This window comes from Lipotes vexillifer, unplaced genomic scaffold (assembly GCF_000442215.2).
Source record: "Lipotes vexillifer unplaced genomic scaffold, Lipotes_vexillifer_v1.1 scaffold1201, whole genome shotgun sequence".
In the NCBI taxonomy this organism is placed as follows: Eukaryota; Metazoa; Chordata; class Mammalia; order Artiodactyla; family Lipotidae; genus Lipotes; species Lipotes vexillifer.
The window spans coordinates 1,719,027-1,730,313 of NW_006783542.1; the positions used below are offsets into that span (position 1 = coordinate 1,719,027).

General features: G+C 41.8%; 1 protein-coding gene across 1 annotated transcript in view; it reads left to right on the forward strand.

The window, feature by feature from the left end:
- Positions 1-11,287, forward strand: part of IPO9 (importin 9) — a 45,877-nt gene that overhangs the window by 8,219 nt on the left and 26,371 nt on the right. The window contains exons 2-4 of the mRNA XM_007456146.1: positions 9,067-9,128; positions 9,340-9,426; positions 10,159-10,360. Coding sequence (XP_007456208.1) covers positions 9,067-9,128; positions 9,340-9,426; positions 10,159-10,360 — 351 coding nt within the window. The remainder of the gene's footprint in view (positions 1-9,066; positions 9,129-9,339; positions 9,427-10,158; positions 10,361-11,287) is intronic.

Sequence of the window (11,287 nt, forward strand, 5' to 3'; positions counted from 1 at the left end):
AAAAAAAAAAAAAATAACAGTTACATGGGCCCGCTCTTCAGAAGCCATGTAAGCAAGAGAAGAGTGGAGTGAGATATCTCAAGTGATGATAGAAAAATATTACCACCTAGAATTCTGTATCCACTGAAATCAGCCTTCAAAACTGAAGCATTAAGACTTTCTCAGACAAACAAAAATTGAGGGACTTCATTACTAGCAGACCTGCCCTGCAAGAGATGTGAACAGGAGTTCCTGAGGGAGAAGGGAAATTATACATTAGAAACTTGGATCTCAAAACAAGCTCAGAAGAAATAAATAGCGATGAAATATTTTTAAGTCAGAAGACAACTGACAGAGAGATATTTTCACAGCATATACCACAGACAAAAGGATAATATCCTTAATATATAAAGAACTCTTAAAAATTGAGAACCAAAGGACCAAAACCTCAATAGAAAAATGAGGGGGTGGGGCATGGACAGAGAACTCACCCCTCCTCCTAAGTGTCATTAAAAAGGCACTCAAACACACACAAATAGTTTAAAGTCCCTCATGATTTAGAGAAATACAAATTAAACAACATTAAGATATCATTTCTCCTCTATCAGACTGGCAAAAATTTTAAAGCACGTTCTGTTGGTGAGGTTGTAGAGAAACACTTTTTTTTTTTTTTTTTCCAAACTTACTTATTTATTTATTTTTGGCTGCGTTGGGTCTTCGTTGCTGCGCACGGGCTTTCTTTAGTTGCGGTGAGCCGGGGCTACTCTTCATTGCGGTGCGTGGGCTTCTCATTGTGGTGGCTTCTCTTTGTTGCAGAGTATGGCCTCTAGGCGTGCAGGCTTCAGTAGTTGTGGCATGCGGGCTCAGTAGCTGTGGCTTGCAGGCTCTAGAGCGCAGGCTCAGTAGTTGTGGCGCACAGGCTTAGTTGCTCTGCGGCATGTGGGATCTTCCCGGACCAGGGCTCGAACCCCTGTCCCCTGCGTTGGCAGGCCGATTCTTAACCACTGTGCCACCAGGGAAGTCCTAGAGAAACACTCTTTAATGGTGCTAGTGGGAATGCACATTGGTGCAGTCCTTCTTGGAGGGAAATTTGGCCACACCTGACAACACTACAGATGCACTTACTTTTGACCCAGCAGTGTCACTTCTGGGAATCTACCCTGAAGATACACATTTAACAATATAAAAATACGTACTGCACACTATTATTTACTGCAACATTGTTTATAAAAGCAAAATAGTTGGAAGCAATCTAACTGCCCATATATAGGAAAATGGCTGAAAAAAGTATGTGTATCCATACAGTGGTATATTTATGCAGCCGTAAAAAAAAGAATAAGGAATCCTGAGGAACTGTTTTGGAATGGTTTCCAGATTATAATGTTAACTGAAAAAAAGCAAAGCGCAAAAGAGTATAATATACTACTTTTCATGTAAACAAGAGGATACAAGAAAACACACATGTATCTGCTTGTTTATGCAAAAGAAATACAGAAAAGATAAACCAGAAACTGATTGGTTATCTACGTGGAGCAGCTGGGGAGAGGATGGAAGGAAGTTAGTAGGGATGAGGAGGGAGTATATGACTTCTTGTGTAGCTTTAACTCTGAGAATCATAATAAAGTTTTATATACCCCCAAAATAAGTAAATAATTAAAATCAAACAATGGAAGGGTACAATTAGTAACAAATGAACCTAACTGTAATACAGATGAACAGTGTAACTACTACTAGGTGTTGTGGGAGGAAAGAAGTAACCTAAGTAACTTTGGAAAACTATTTTGGTTTTTTGTTTTTTAAATTTTATTTATCTTTGGCTGCATTGGGTCTTCGTTACTACTCACGGGCTTTCTCTAGTTGTGAACAGGGGCTACTCTTCATTGCAGTGCCTGGGCTTCTCATTGCAGTGGCTTCTCTTGTTGCAGAGCACGGGCTCTAGGTGCGTGGGCTTCAGTAATTGCGACGCGCAGCCTCAGTAGTTGCGACACGCGGGCTCAGTAGTTATGATGCATGGGCTTAGTTGCTCCGCGGCATGTGGGATCTTCTGGACCAGGGCTCGAACCCATGTACCCTGCATTGGCAGGCGGATTCTTAACCACTGCACCGCCAGGGAAGTCCCTGGAAAATAGTATTTTGACTGCATATTGTAAGACTCAAGTCAAAAAGGACTGTACACAAAAATTATACTCCAGTTAACATATCTGTTTTCCACAAGAGTGTTAATAGTTCTGTAATTAGTTTCTGTGTATACTAAGATTGAACAAATAAATAATTTTATTGTAGATAATGAGGGCCAGATTTATCACTATCAGAGAAAGCATTACAAATAAGGAGGACAAGCAGAGTGAACCTTGAGATATTGGATTGGCATTTGAGTTATCAGTAGATAGATGGATGGATTGGCAGGCGGATGGACGGACAGATGTATGTGTAAGCATGGGTTAGTATGCATACATATACGTCGTAGTGCTGTTCTCTGAGAGGGCCTAGGAGCAGTGACATCCCAGAAGCAGTGAGCACACCCAGTGCCCAGATCTTGATCTCTAAATAGCATTCTCCACTAAAAAGCGCCAGGGCTCCTTGGAGGAAAAGTGGATTCCAGGGTTTAGGCAGAGAAAATACAAGGTGAGCCTAGAATATCCTGTGATAACAGGATGTAAGGAAGGCCTTGAAAAACGATGGGAGCATGTGGAAAGGCCTGCAAGAAGGTGTGCTGGTGGCCACAGTGGAACAGCTGAGCAACAGAACAAATAATGAGAGTGTTGGGTTAAAACTCAGGGAGTGAAATGAATAAGCATGACTCCACACGGGTCGACATAAATAAAGGAGACAGGACAGTGCTTCCTTACAAAAGAATTGCAAGTAATTAGTACGTGTAAGGAGAATAAGAAATACAAAAGCACCACAGGACAAACAACACAGTAATAATTGTTGCAGGCAGGATCCACAGATTGGGTGCTAAAATCAATCAGTGAGTGTTTGAAGAGAAACAGGATATGAACATAATCTTAAAGTATCTCTCTGAAGATTTTTATCATTTGTAAAGGGAAAGACAGTACCTTTACAGTGGAAAATCCAGCAGACCCCACATTACCAAGTGGTCATGGTTAACATTACCAATAAGAAAATTTATCAACATTATGATGCGCTAGGGACACAGCATCACTTCCCTGATATTCTTGCCAAAAATGAATAACCTCAATCTGATCATGAGGAGACGTCAGTCGAATGAACACCAAGATGTGTTCTACAAAATACTGACCATTACTTATCAAAAGTGGTCGGGTCATAAAAGACAAGGAAAGAATAAGACTGTCACGCATTGGAGGAAACTACTTTAAGTCTAAAAATTATTTCAAAGTTAAACATTAAAAAAAATAGGCATAGGGATTTCCCTGGTGGCGCAGTGGTTGAGAATCCACCTGCCAATGCAGGGCACACAGATTGAGCCCTGTTCCGGGAAGATCCCACGTGCCATGGAGCAACTAAGCCCGTGCACCACAACTACTGAGCCTGCGCTCTAGAGCCCATGAGCCATAACTACTGAGCCCGCGACTACTGAAGCCCGCCTGCTTAGAGCCCGTGCTCCACAACAAGAGAAGCCACCACAATGAGAAGCCTCAGCACTGCAATGAAGAGTAGCCCCCCTCGCCGCAACTAGAGAAAGCCCATGTGCAGCAATGAAGACCCAACGCAGCCAAAAATTAATTAATTAATTAATTTTTAAAAATAGGCATAGGGGCTTCCCTGGTGGCGCGGTGGTTAAGAATCCGCCTGCCAATACAGGGGACATGGGTTCGAGCTCTGGTCCGGGAAGATCCCACATGCCGCGGAGCTCCTAAGCCTGTGCGCCACGACTACTGAGCCTGCACTCTGGAGCCCGCGAGCCACAACTACTGAAGCCTGCGCGCCTAGAGCCCATGCTCCGCAACAAGAGAAGCCACTGCAATGAGAAGCCTGCGCACCACAACAGAGAGTAGCCCCCGCTCGCCAAAACTAGAGAAAGCCCACGCGCAGCAACAAAGACCCAACGCAGCCAAAAATAAATAATAAATAAATAAAATTTTTTAAAAAATAGAGCAACCCAAATACAAAAGAGAACAGTATAAAGGAAAACATTTTTTAAAAATAGCCGTAGATTATTTTCAGTAGTTTTTCACCTGCTTACCTGGATAAGCCTTGAACATGGAACATTGCCTGGAACAACTTTTTCCTGATATTAAGCTTTTGTATTGCATAAATACCCTTTGGATGGCTATTTCAGTGGAATCTAGTTATGATAGTTAGCACTTACCATGGAAAGTAACTTTAGTTACATCGATAAGAAAGCCAAACAATGTACTCATGATGGGCAATAAAAATAATAGCACAACAACTGATTTTTTTTTTTTTTTTTTTTTTTTTTTTTTTTTTTTTTTTTTTTTTTTTACTGAATTTTTGTTTTTCTTGTGATGAAAACTTTTAAGATCTAGTCTCAGCAACTTTTCAAATATGTGACACGGTATTTTTAACTGTAGTTGACATGCTGCACGTTACTTCCCCATGACTTATTTATTTTATAACTGGAAATTTATACCTTTTGACTCTCTTCACCCATTTTGCCCACCCCCCATCTCCAGCTTCTGGCAACCACCAGTGTGTTCTCTGCGTCTGTGAGCTTGTTTGTTTGTTTTGTTTTGTTTTGTTTGTTTGTTTTAAATTCCACATATAAGTGAGATCATATGGTATTTGTCTTTCTCTGACTGACTTACTTTACTTAGCATAATGCCCTCAAGGTCCATCCATAGTGTTGTAAGTGGCAAGATTTCATTCTTCTTTATGGTTGACTAATATCCTATTTTGTGTGTGTGTGTGTGTGTGTGTGTGTATCCGTACTCACATACATATACATACATACCACGTACATATTCTTTATCCATTCACCTATCGGTGGACACTTGGGTTGTTTCCATATCTTGGCTATTGTAAATAGTACTGCGATGGACATGAGGTGCATATATCTTTTTGAGTTAGTGTTTTCACTTTCTTTGGATAAACACCCAGAAGTGGAATTGCTGCCTTAAATGGTAGCTGTATTTTTAATTTTGGGGGGAACCTCCATACTGTTTTCCATAGTGGCTGCACCATTTTGCATTTCCACCAACAATGCACAAAGGTTCCCTTTTCTCCACATTCTTGTCAACACTTGTTATCGCTTATTCTTTTTTTTTTAATATTTATTTATTTACTTATTTGGTTGTGCTGGGTGTTAGTTGTGGCAGGCAGGCTACTTAGTTGTGGCATGCGAACTCTTAGTTATGGCATGCATGTGGGATCTAGTTCCCTGACCAGGGATCGAACCTGCACCCCCTGTCTTATCCCCTGCACCACCAGGGAAGTCCCGTTATTGCTTATCTTTTTTTTTTTTTAACATCTTTATTGGGGTATAATTGCTTTACAATGGTGTGTTAGTTTCTGCTCTATAACAAAGTTATACAGTTATACATATACACATGTTATACATATCTCTTCCCTCTTGCCTCTCCCTCCCTCCCACCCTCCCTATCCCACCCCTCCAGGCGGTCACAAAGCACCGAGCTGATCTCCCTGTGCTATGCGGCATGGACATATATACACTATCAAACGTAAGGTAGCCCGCATTGCTTATCTTTTTGATAGTAGCCATTGCGACAGGTGTGAGTTTATCTCATTGTGATTTTGATTTGCATTTCCCTGATAATTAGTGTTGTTCAGCATCTTTTTCATGTGTCTGTTGGCCATCTCTAGGTCTTTAGAACAGTGTATATTCAGGTCCTCTGCCCATTTTAAAATCCAGTTGTTTTATTTGCTATTGAATTGTATGAGTTCTTCATATATTTTGTATATTAAACCCTTAACAGATACATGATTTGCAAATATGTTCTCCCATTCAGTAGGTTGCTTTTGTATTTGGTTGATGGTTTCCTTTGTTGTGCAGAGCTTTTTAGTTTGATGTAGTCCCACTTGTTTTTGTTTTTGTTGCCTCTAATCTTGGTATCAAATGAAAAAAAAAATCACCAAAACCAATGTCAAGGAACTTACTGCCTGTGGTTCCTTCAAGGAGTTTTATGATTTCAGGTCTTTTACATTCAAATCTTTAATCCATTTTGAATTGATTTTTGTGTGTGGTGTGAGATAGTGGTCCGGTTTCATTCTTTTGCATGTGTCTGTTCAGTTTTCCCAGCACCATTTGTTGAAGAGTCTCTCCTTTCCCCATTGTATATTTTTGGCTCCTTTGTCATAAATTAATTGACCACGTATGTGTGGGTTTATTTTTACACTCTATTCTCTTCCACTGATCTGTATGTCTGTTTCTATGCCAATACCACACTGTTTTGATTACTACAGTTTTGTGATACAATTTAAAATTGGGGAGCATGATGCCCCTAACGTTATTCTTTCTCAGGATTGCTTTGGCTGTTTGGGTCATTTGTGGTTCCATGCTGATCTTAGAATTGTTTGTTCTGTTTCTGTGGAAAGCGCCATTGGAATTTGGATAGGGATTGCCACGGCAGCTCAGGGCCCAGGCTTTAACCCCACTGATCATAGCTCTCGAGTGGGATGGTGAGCCTGCACGTTACTTCCCCTGTGCACCTGCCACAACCAAGCAGTTCTGAAAGCTGCTGTCCATTCTCAAAAAAGTGCTGTCCAGTAGGAAGAATGTGAGTCACATGAACGTTTTAATCATCTAGTAGCTAAAGGGTAAAAAAGAAACAGGTAAAATTCATTTTTAATACTGTAATCATTTAACCAAATGTATGCAGTGTATTATTTCAATATGTAATCGATATAAACTTTACTAAAATATTCCACAGTATTTTGTTTCATACTGCGTTTGCAGTCTGGTGCATGTCTTACATTTCCAGCACGTGTCAGTTGTCGGAGGCCGCATTTCAGGTCCTCAGTAGCCACTTGTAGCTGATGGCTGCCATAGTGGATCACGCAGCCCTGGAAGGCAAGATGCGAAAGTTAGGGTGCGCTCTTGGTCTTACATTCTGCTTCCTCTTTTCACAAATATATATTTGATAATTTACTCCTTTGCAAGTATAAATTAGATGTAAATTCAAACTTTTTTTCTTGTGGTAAAATACACTTAACATAAAATTTATCATCTTAACCTTCTTGAAGTGCACAGTTCAGTGGTATTAAATACATTCACATTGTTGTACAGCCCTCACTGCCAGCTATCCCCATTTCTTCTTGTAAAACTGAAACTCTATACTCGTTAAACAGTAACTTTCCAATTCCCCATCCCCCAGCCTCTGGCAGTCACCATTCTACTCTCTGTCTTTATGATTTTCACTACTCTAAGTACCTCGTGTAAGTGGGTACATACGTACTTGTCTTTTAGTGACTGGCTTGTTCCACTTCGTGTACTGTCCTCAGGGTTCATGCATTATAGCAGTTGTTTTAGCCTATTGCAGAATTTCCTTCCTTTTAAAGGCTGAGTAATATTCCATTGTACATATAGACCACATTTTGCTTATGCATTCATCTGTCGATGGTTGCTTGGGTTGCTTCCACATTTTAGCTATTACGAAATATGCTGCTGTGAACATGGCATACAAGTAAATATCTCTTCAAGACACTGCTTGCATTTCTTTCGGGTATATACCCGTAAGTGGAATTTGCTGCATCATATGGTAATTCTATTTAAAAATTTTTAAGGAGCCACCACTGTACTGTTCTCCACAGCGGCTGTACCCTGTTGCATTCTCACTAACAGTGCACAAGGGTTCCAGTTTTTCTTCACATCCTCTCCAATGGCAGTTTTCTGTTTTTTTGATGGTAGCCATCCTAATGTATGTGAGGTGGTACCTCAGTTTTGCTTTTCATTTCCCTAATGATTAGTGATGTTGAGCATCTTTTCATTTGCTTATTGGCCTTCATAAATCTTTGGAGAAATGTCTATTCAAGTCTTATGCCCATCATTTAATTGGGTCATTTTGTTGTTGTTGAGTGGTAGAATTTCTTTATATAACTGGATGTTAGTGGCTTATTACATACCTATTTGCAAGTTTTCCCGTTCTGTGGGTAGCTGCTTTTACGCTGTTATAGTGTCCTATGATGCACGACATTTTTAAATTTTCACGAAGTCTGGTTTTTCTTTTGTTACCCGTGCCTTTGGCGTCACATCCGAGAAATGATTGCCAAATCTAATGTCATGATGTCACGAAGCTTTTGTCCTATGTTTTCTTCTAAGAGTTTCATTGTTTTAGGCCTTATTAGGTCCTTGACCCATTTTGAGTTAATTTTTGTTATGGTGTGAGGTAAGGGTCCAACTTACTCCTTTCGCACATGGATATCCAGTTGTCCCACCACCATTTGTTGAAAAGACTGTTCCTTCCGCATTGAGTGATCTATTCCGTTGATCTGTATGACCGTCTTTATGTCAGTACCGCACTGTATTGATTGCTGTAGATTTGTGTGAGTCCTCCAGTTCTGGTCTTCTTTTTCGAGATTATTTTGGCTATTTGGGGTCCCTTGAGATTCCATATGAATTTCAGGATGGGTTTTTCTGTTTCTGCAAAAAGACGTCATTGGGATTTTGATAGGGATTACACTGAAGGAGCTAAATTTTAATTTGGGAGTCAGAGTTGTTTGTAGCTTCCCAATATGCATTTTGAGATTACTGCTTACGTTGCTTGTTAGAAACTGCTCACTTATAACAGTTGTATTTTTAGGACTAAGCCTGTGAAGGCCAGATTTTCTTAGACTTAATCATCTCTTCTCTGGTGGTGTACATCTGGACCACTCCTGAAGTCTCACCTTTTAATTTTCCTTTGGGGTTAGATAGCAGCGGTTTTTGGTTAGATACAACGTGCATTGCTACCTTGGAAGGCGAGACGGCTGTGGAGCGATTGGAGGAAGTGAGGGGTGCTGGACTGTTCATCGTGAGCAGCCCTGCCCTGCTTCCCTTGTTTAGAGGAGCCAATCCGAGCATCATCAGCACTCTTGGAGCCACTGAATCCTCTGAAATCTTCCCTGTTGGCATCAGGGTTAGAGCTCAGTAAACCGCTATGGCTTTCTTGGCCGCTCTTGGACTCACAATAGACTTTGCCCTTCCAGAATTTGGTGTTCACCTGGCAGAGCTGACCGTAGATCCCCAGGGGGCATTGGCGATCCGTCAGGTAAGTCGAGACTGATTGGCCCAATTTATAAGTAATTTCCCTTTACTTGGTGAAACTTTCTTATGGGAAAGTGAAAGAATAAGGCCACTTTATAAATAACTTAGAATTTTATACCAGATTTAGATAGACTTCAGATGAATATATTGGGCCGTGTGTATGGTTTGAAGAGAGTCTTTTTCTTGCTGTGCTACTTGGCTTACTCTTTTCACAGCTGGCATCAGTCATCTTGAAGCAGTACGTGGAGACTCACTGGTGTGCCCAGTCGGAGAGGTTCAGGCCTCCTGAGACCACAGAAAGGGTGAGGAGAGGTACTCGACTTGTCTGCCCGTGGAGATGTGAGGGCCGTTCTCTGACCACAAGGAGCTATCAGAAGCCCGTGGAGTGACTGGTAGCTGGCATTGAGGGAGCCGTGCTGCAGATGAGAGAGCTCGAGTGCCAGGCAGACCTGGGTGCAGATGCCAGTTTGCCTTTTACTAGCTATGAAATACTCAAAAAATATTTTAACTTCTAAGCTTCAATTTCCTAAATATCTAAAATTCCAACTTTAAAGAGTTGTCTCTGAGGGTTACATGAAATAATGTTTCTAGTTAGTCCAGTGCTGTGCAACCATGCTGGGCCCCCAAGAAATTTTGAGGTAGAAGGTCTAGAGCAGCGCTGTCCATTGGAGCGTCCTGCGTCATGGAAACGTTCTGTGTCTGTGCTGTCCAGTACAGCTGCTAGTCACCTATGGGTGCTGAGCTCCTAAAATGTGGCTAGGGCAACTGATGCACTGAATTTTTAACTTCACTTAATTTTAATTAATTTACATTGAAATGGCCGCATGTAGCTGGTGGCTACCATAATGGACAGCATAAGTTTAGAGACCATAGTTAGACGCTCTGGATGAATTACTCGTCCAGTTGGCGTATTGGAGTTTTCCATAGATATGCAGTGTCTTGTACACATTGTTTTTCTAGCACATGAACTGGATAGGACTCTGCCACTCACTTATAACCTGGTCTAATGGCTGGTGGGCTTTTCTCCTCTCCAGGCAAAAATTGTCATCCGGGAGCTATTGCCCAATGGCTTAAGAGAGTCGATAAGCAAGGTGCGCTCCAGCGTGGCCTATGCGGTGTCAGCCATCGCTCACTGGGACTGGCCCGAAGCCTGGCCCCAGCTCTTCAACCTGCTCATGGGGATGCTGGTGAGCGGAGACTTAAACGCAGTCCACGGCGCCATGCGAGTGCTTACAGGTATTGGAGACCATCCCCTGGTTTTGCCCCCTGGATCCCACGCATCGCCCTCCCTGCTGCTCCTCCCAGCTGTCACCTCCGTGGCTGTCCTCCCGAACCGGTGACACTTCCCAGGGGACGAACTCGGTGTTGTGCTTCTGCCACTGCCAGCCCTTCCCACTCAGGAAAGAGTCAAGCGTGGCGGTTAAGCACGCAGACTTCAGTTCACAGTCTGGCTTAACCTTGACCCAACCTACTTCGTCTCTTGAGCTTGAGTTTCCTTGTGTGTAAAATTCAGGTAATGATGGTATCCACCTCAAAGGAACATTTGGTGGTATAAGTGAGCTAATCTGTGTAAAGTGACCTGTGGTAGCACAGTGGATTTTAGCCATCATGATTATCATCATTATTATATATTATTTTTCTACTTGGTTCAACCAAAGCAAAGTTAAGAATAGTCAAGTTGAATTTTTATGGAGATATAAGAAAGAAGATAAAAACAGTCCCACTCTGCAATCCTGATCTTCGTTTCGCCAGCTTAGAAAAATATGTAGTCTTTGGTGTATTTTCTTTCTTTCTTTCTTTCTGTTCTGAGAAGTTGAGAGAAGTACTTGAACTTTGAGTCCAAGGAGACTTAGTGAACAGCTCTTCTAAGCTTAGCTAACCTATCAGCCCCTCACAGGACCTATCCTTAAATACCCCCAGGTATGGCCTAAGTCTCCCAGTCTCTTGCAAATTCTGCCCTGCTTCCTGTCCCCCATGTGGGGTCACTGCTGTCCTTTGCTTTCAGGGAATCCTTATGTGGACCTTAGCCACTGGGTACTGATCTGTTAGAAACCACATTGCTTTCTGTTTATATAAGTTTGCGAAAGTCTCACCCCTGTCTTACCTCCTCCTCCGTGATCTGCTAGCTTACCTGAAAGGTATTCTTACATAGTTAGGAATGCC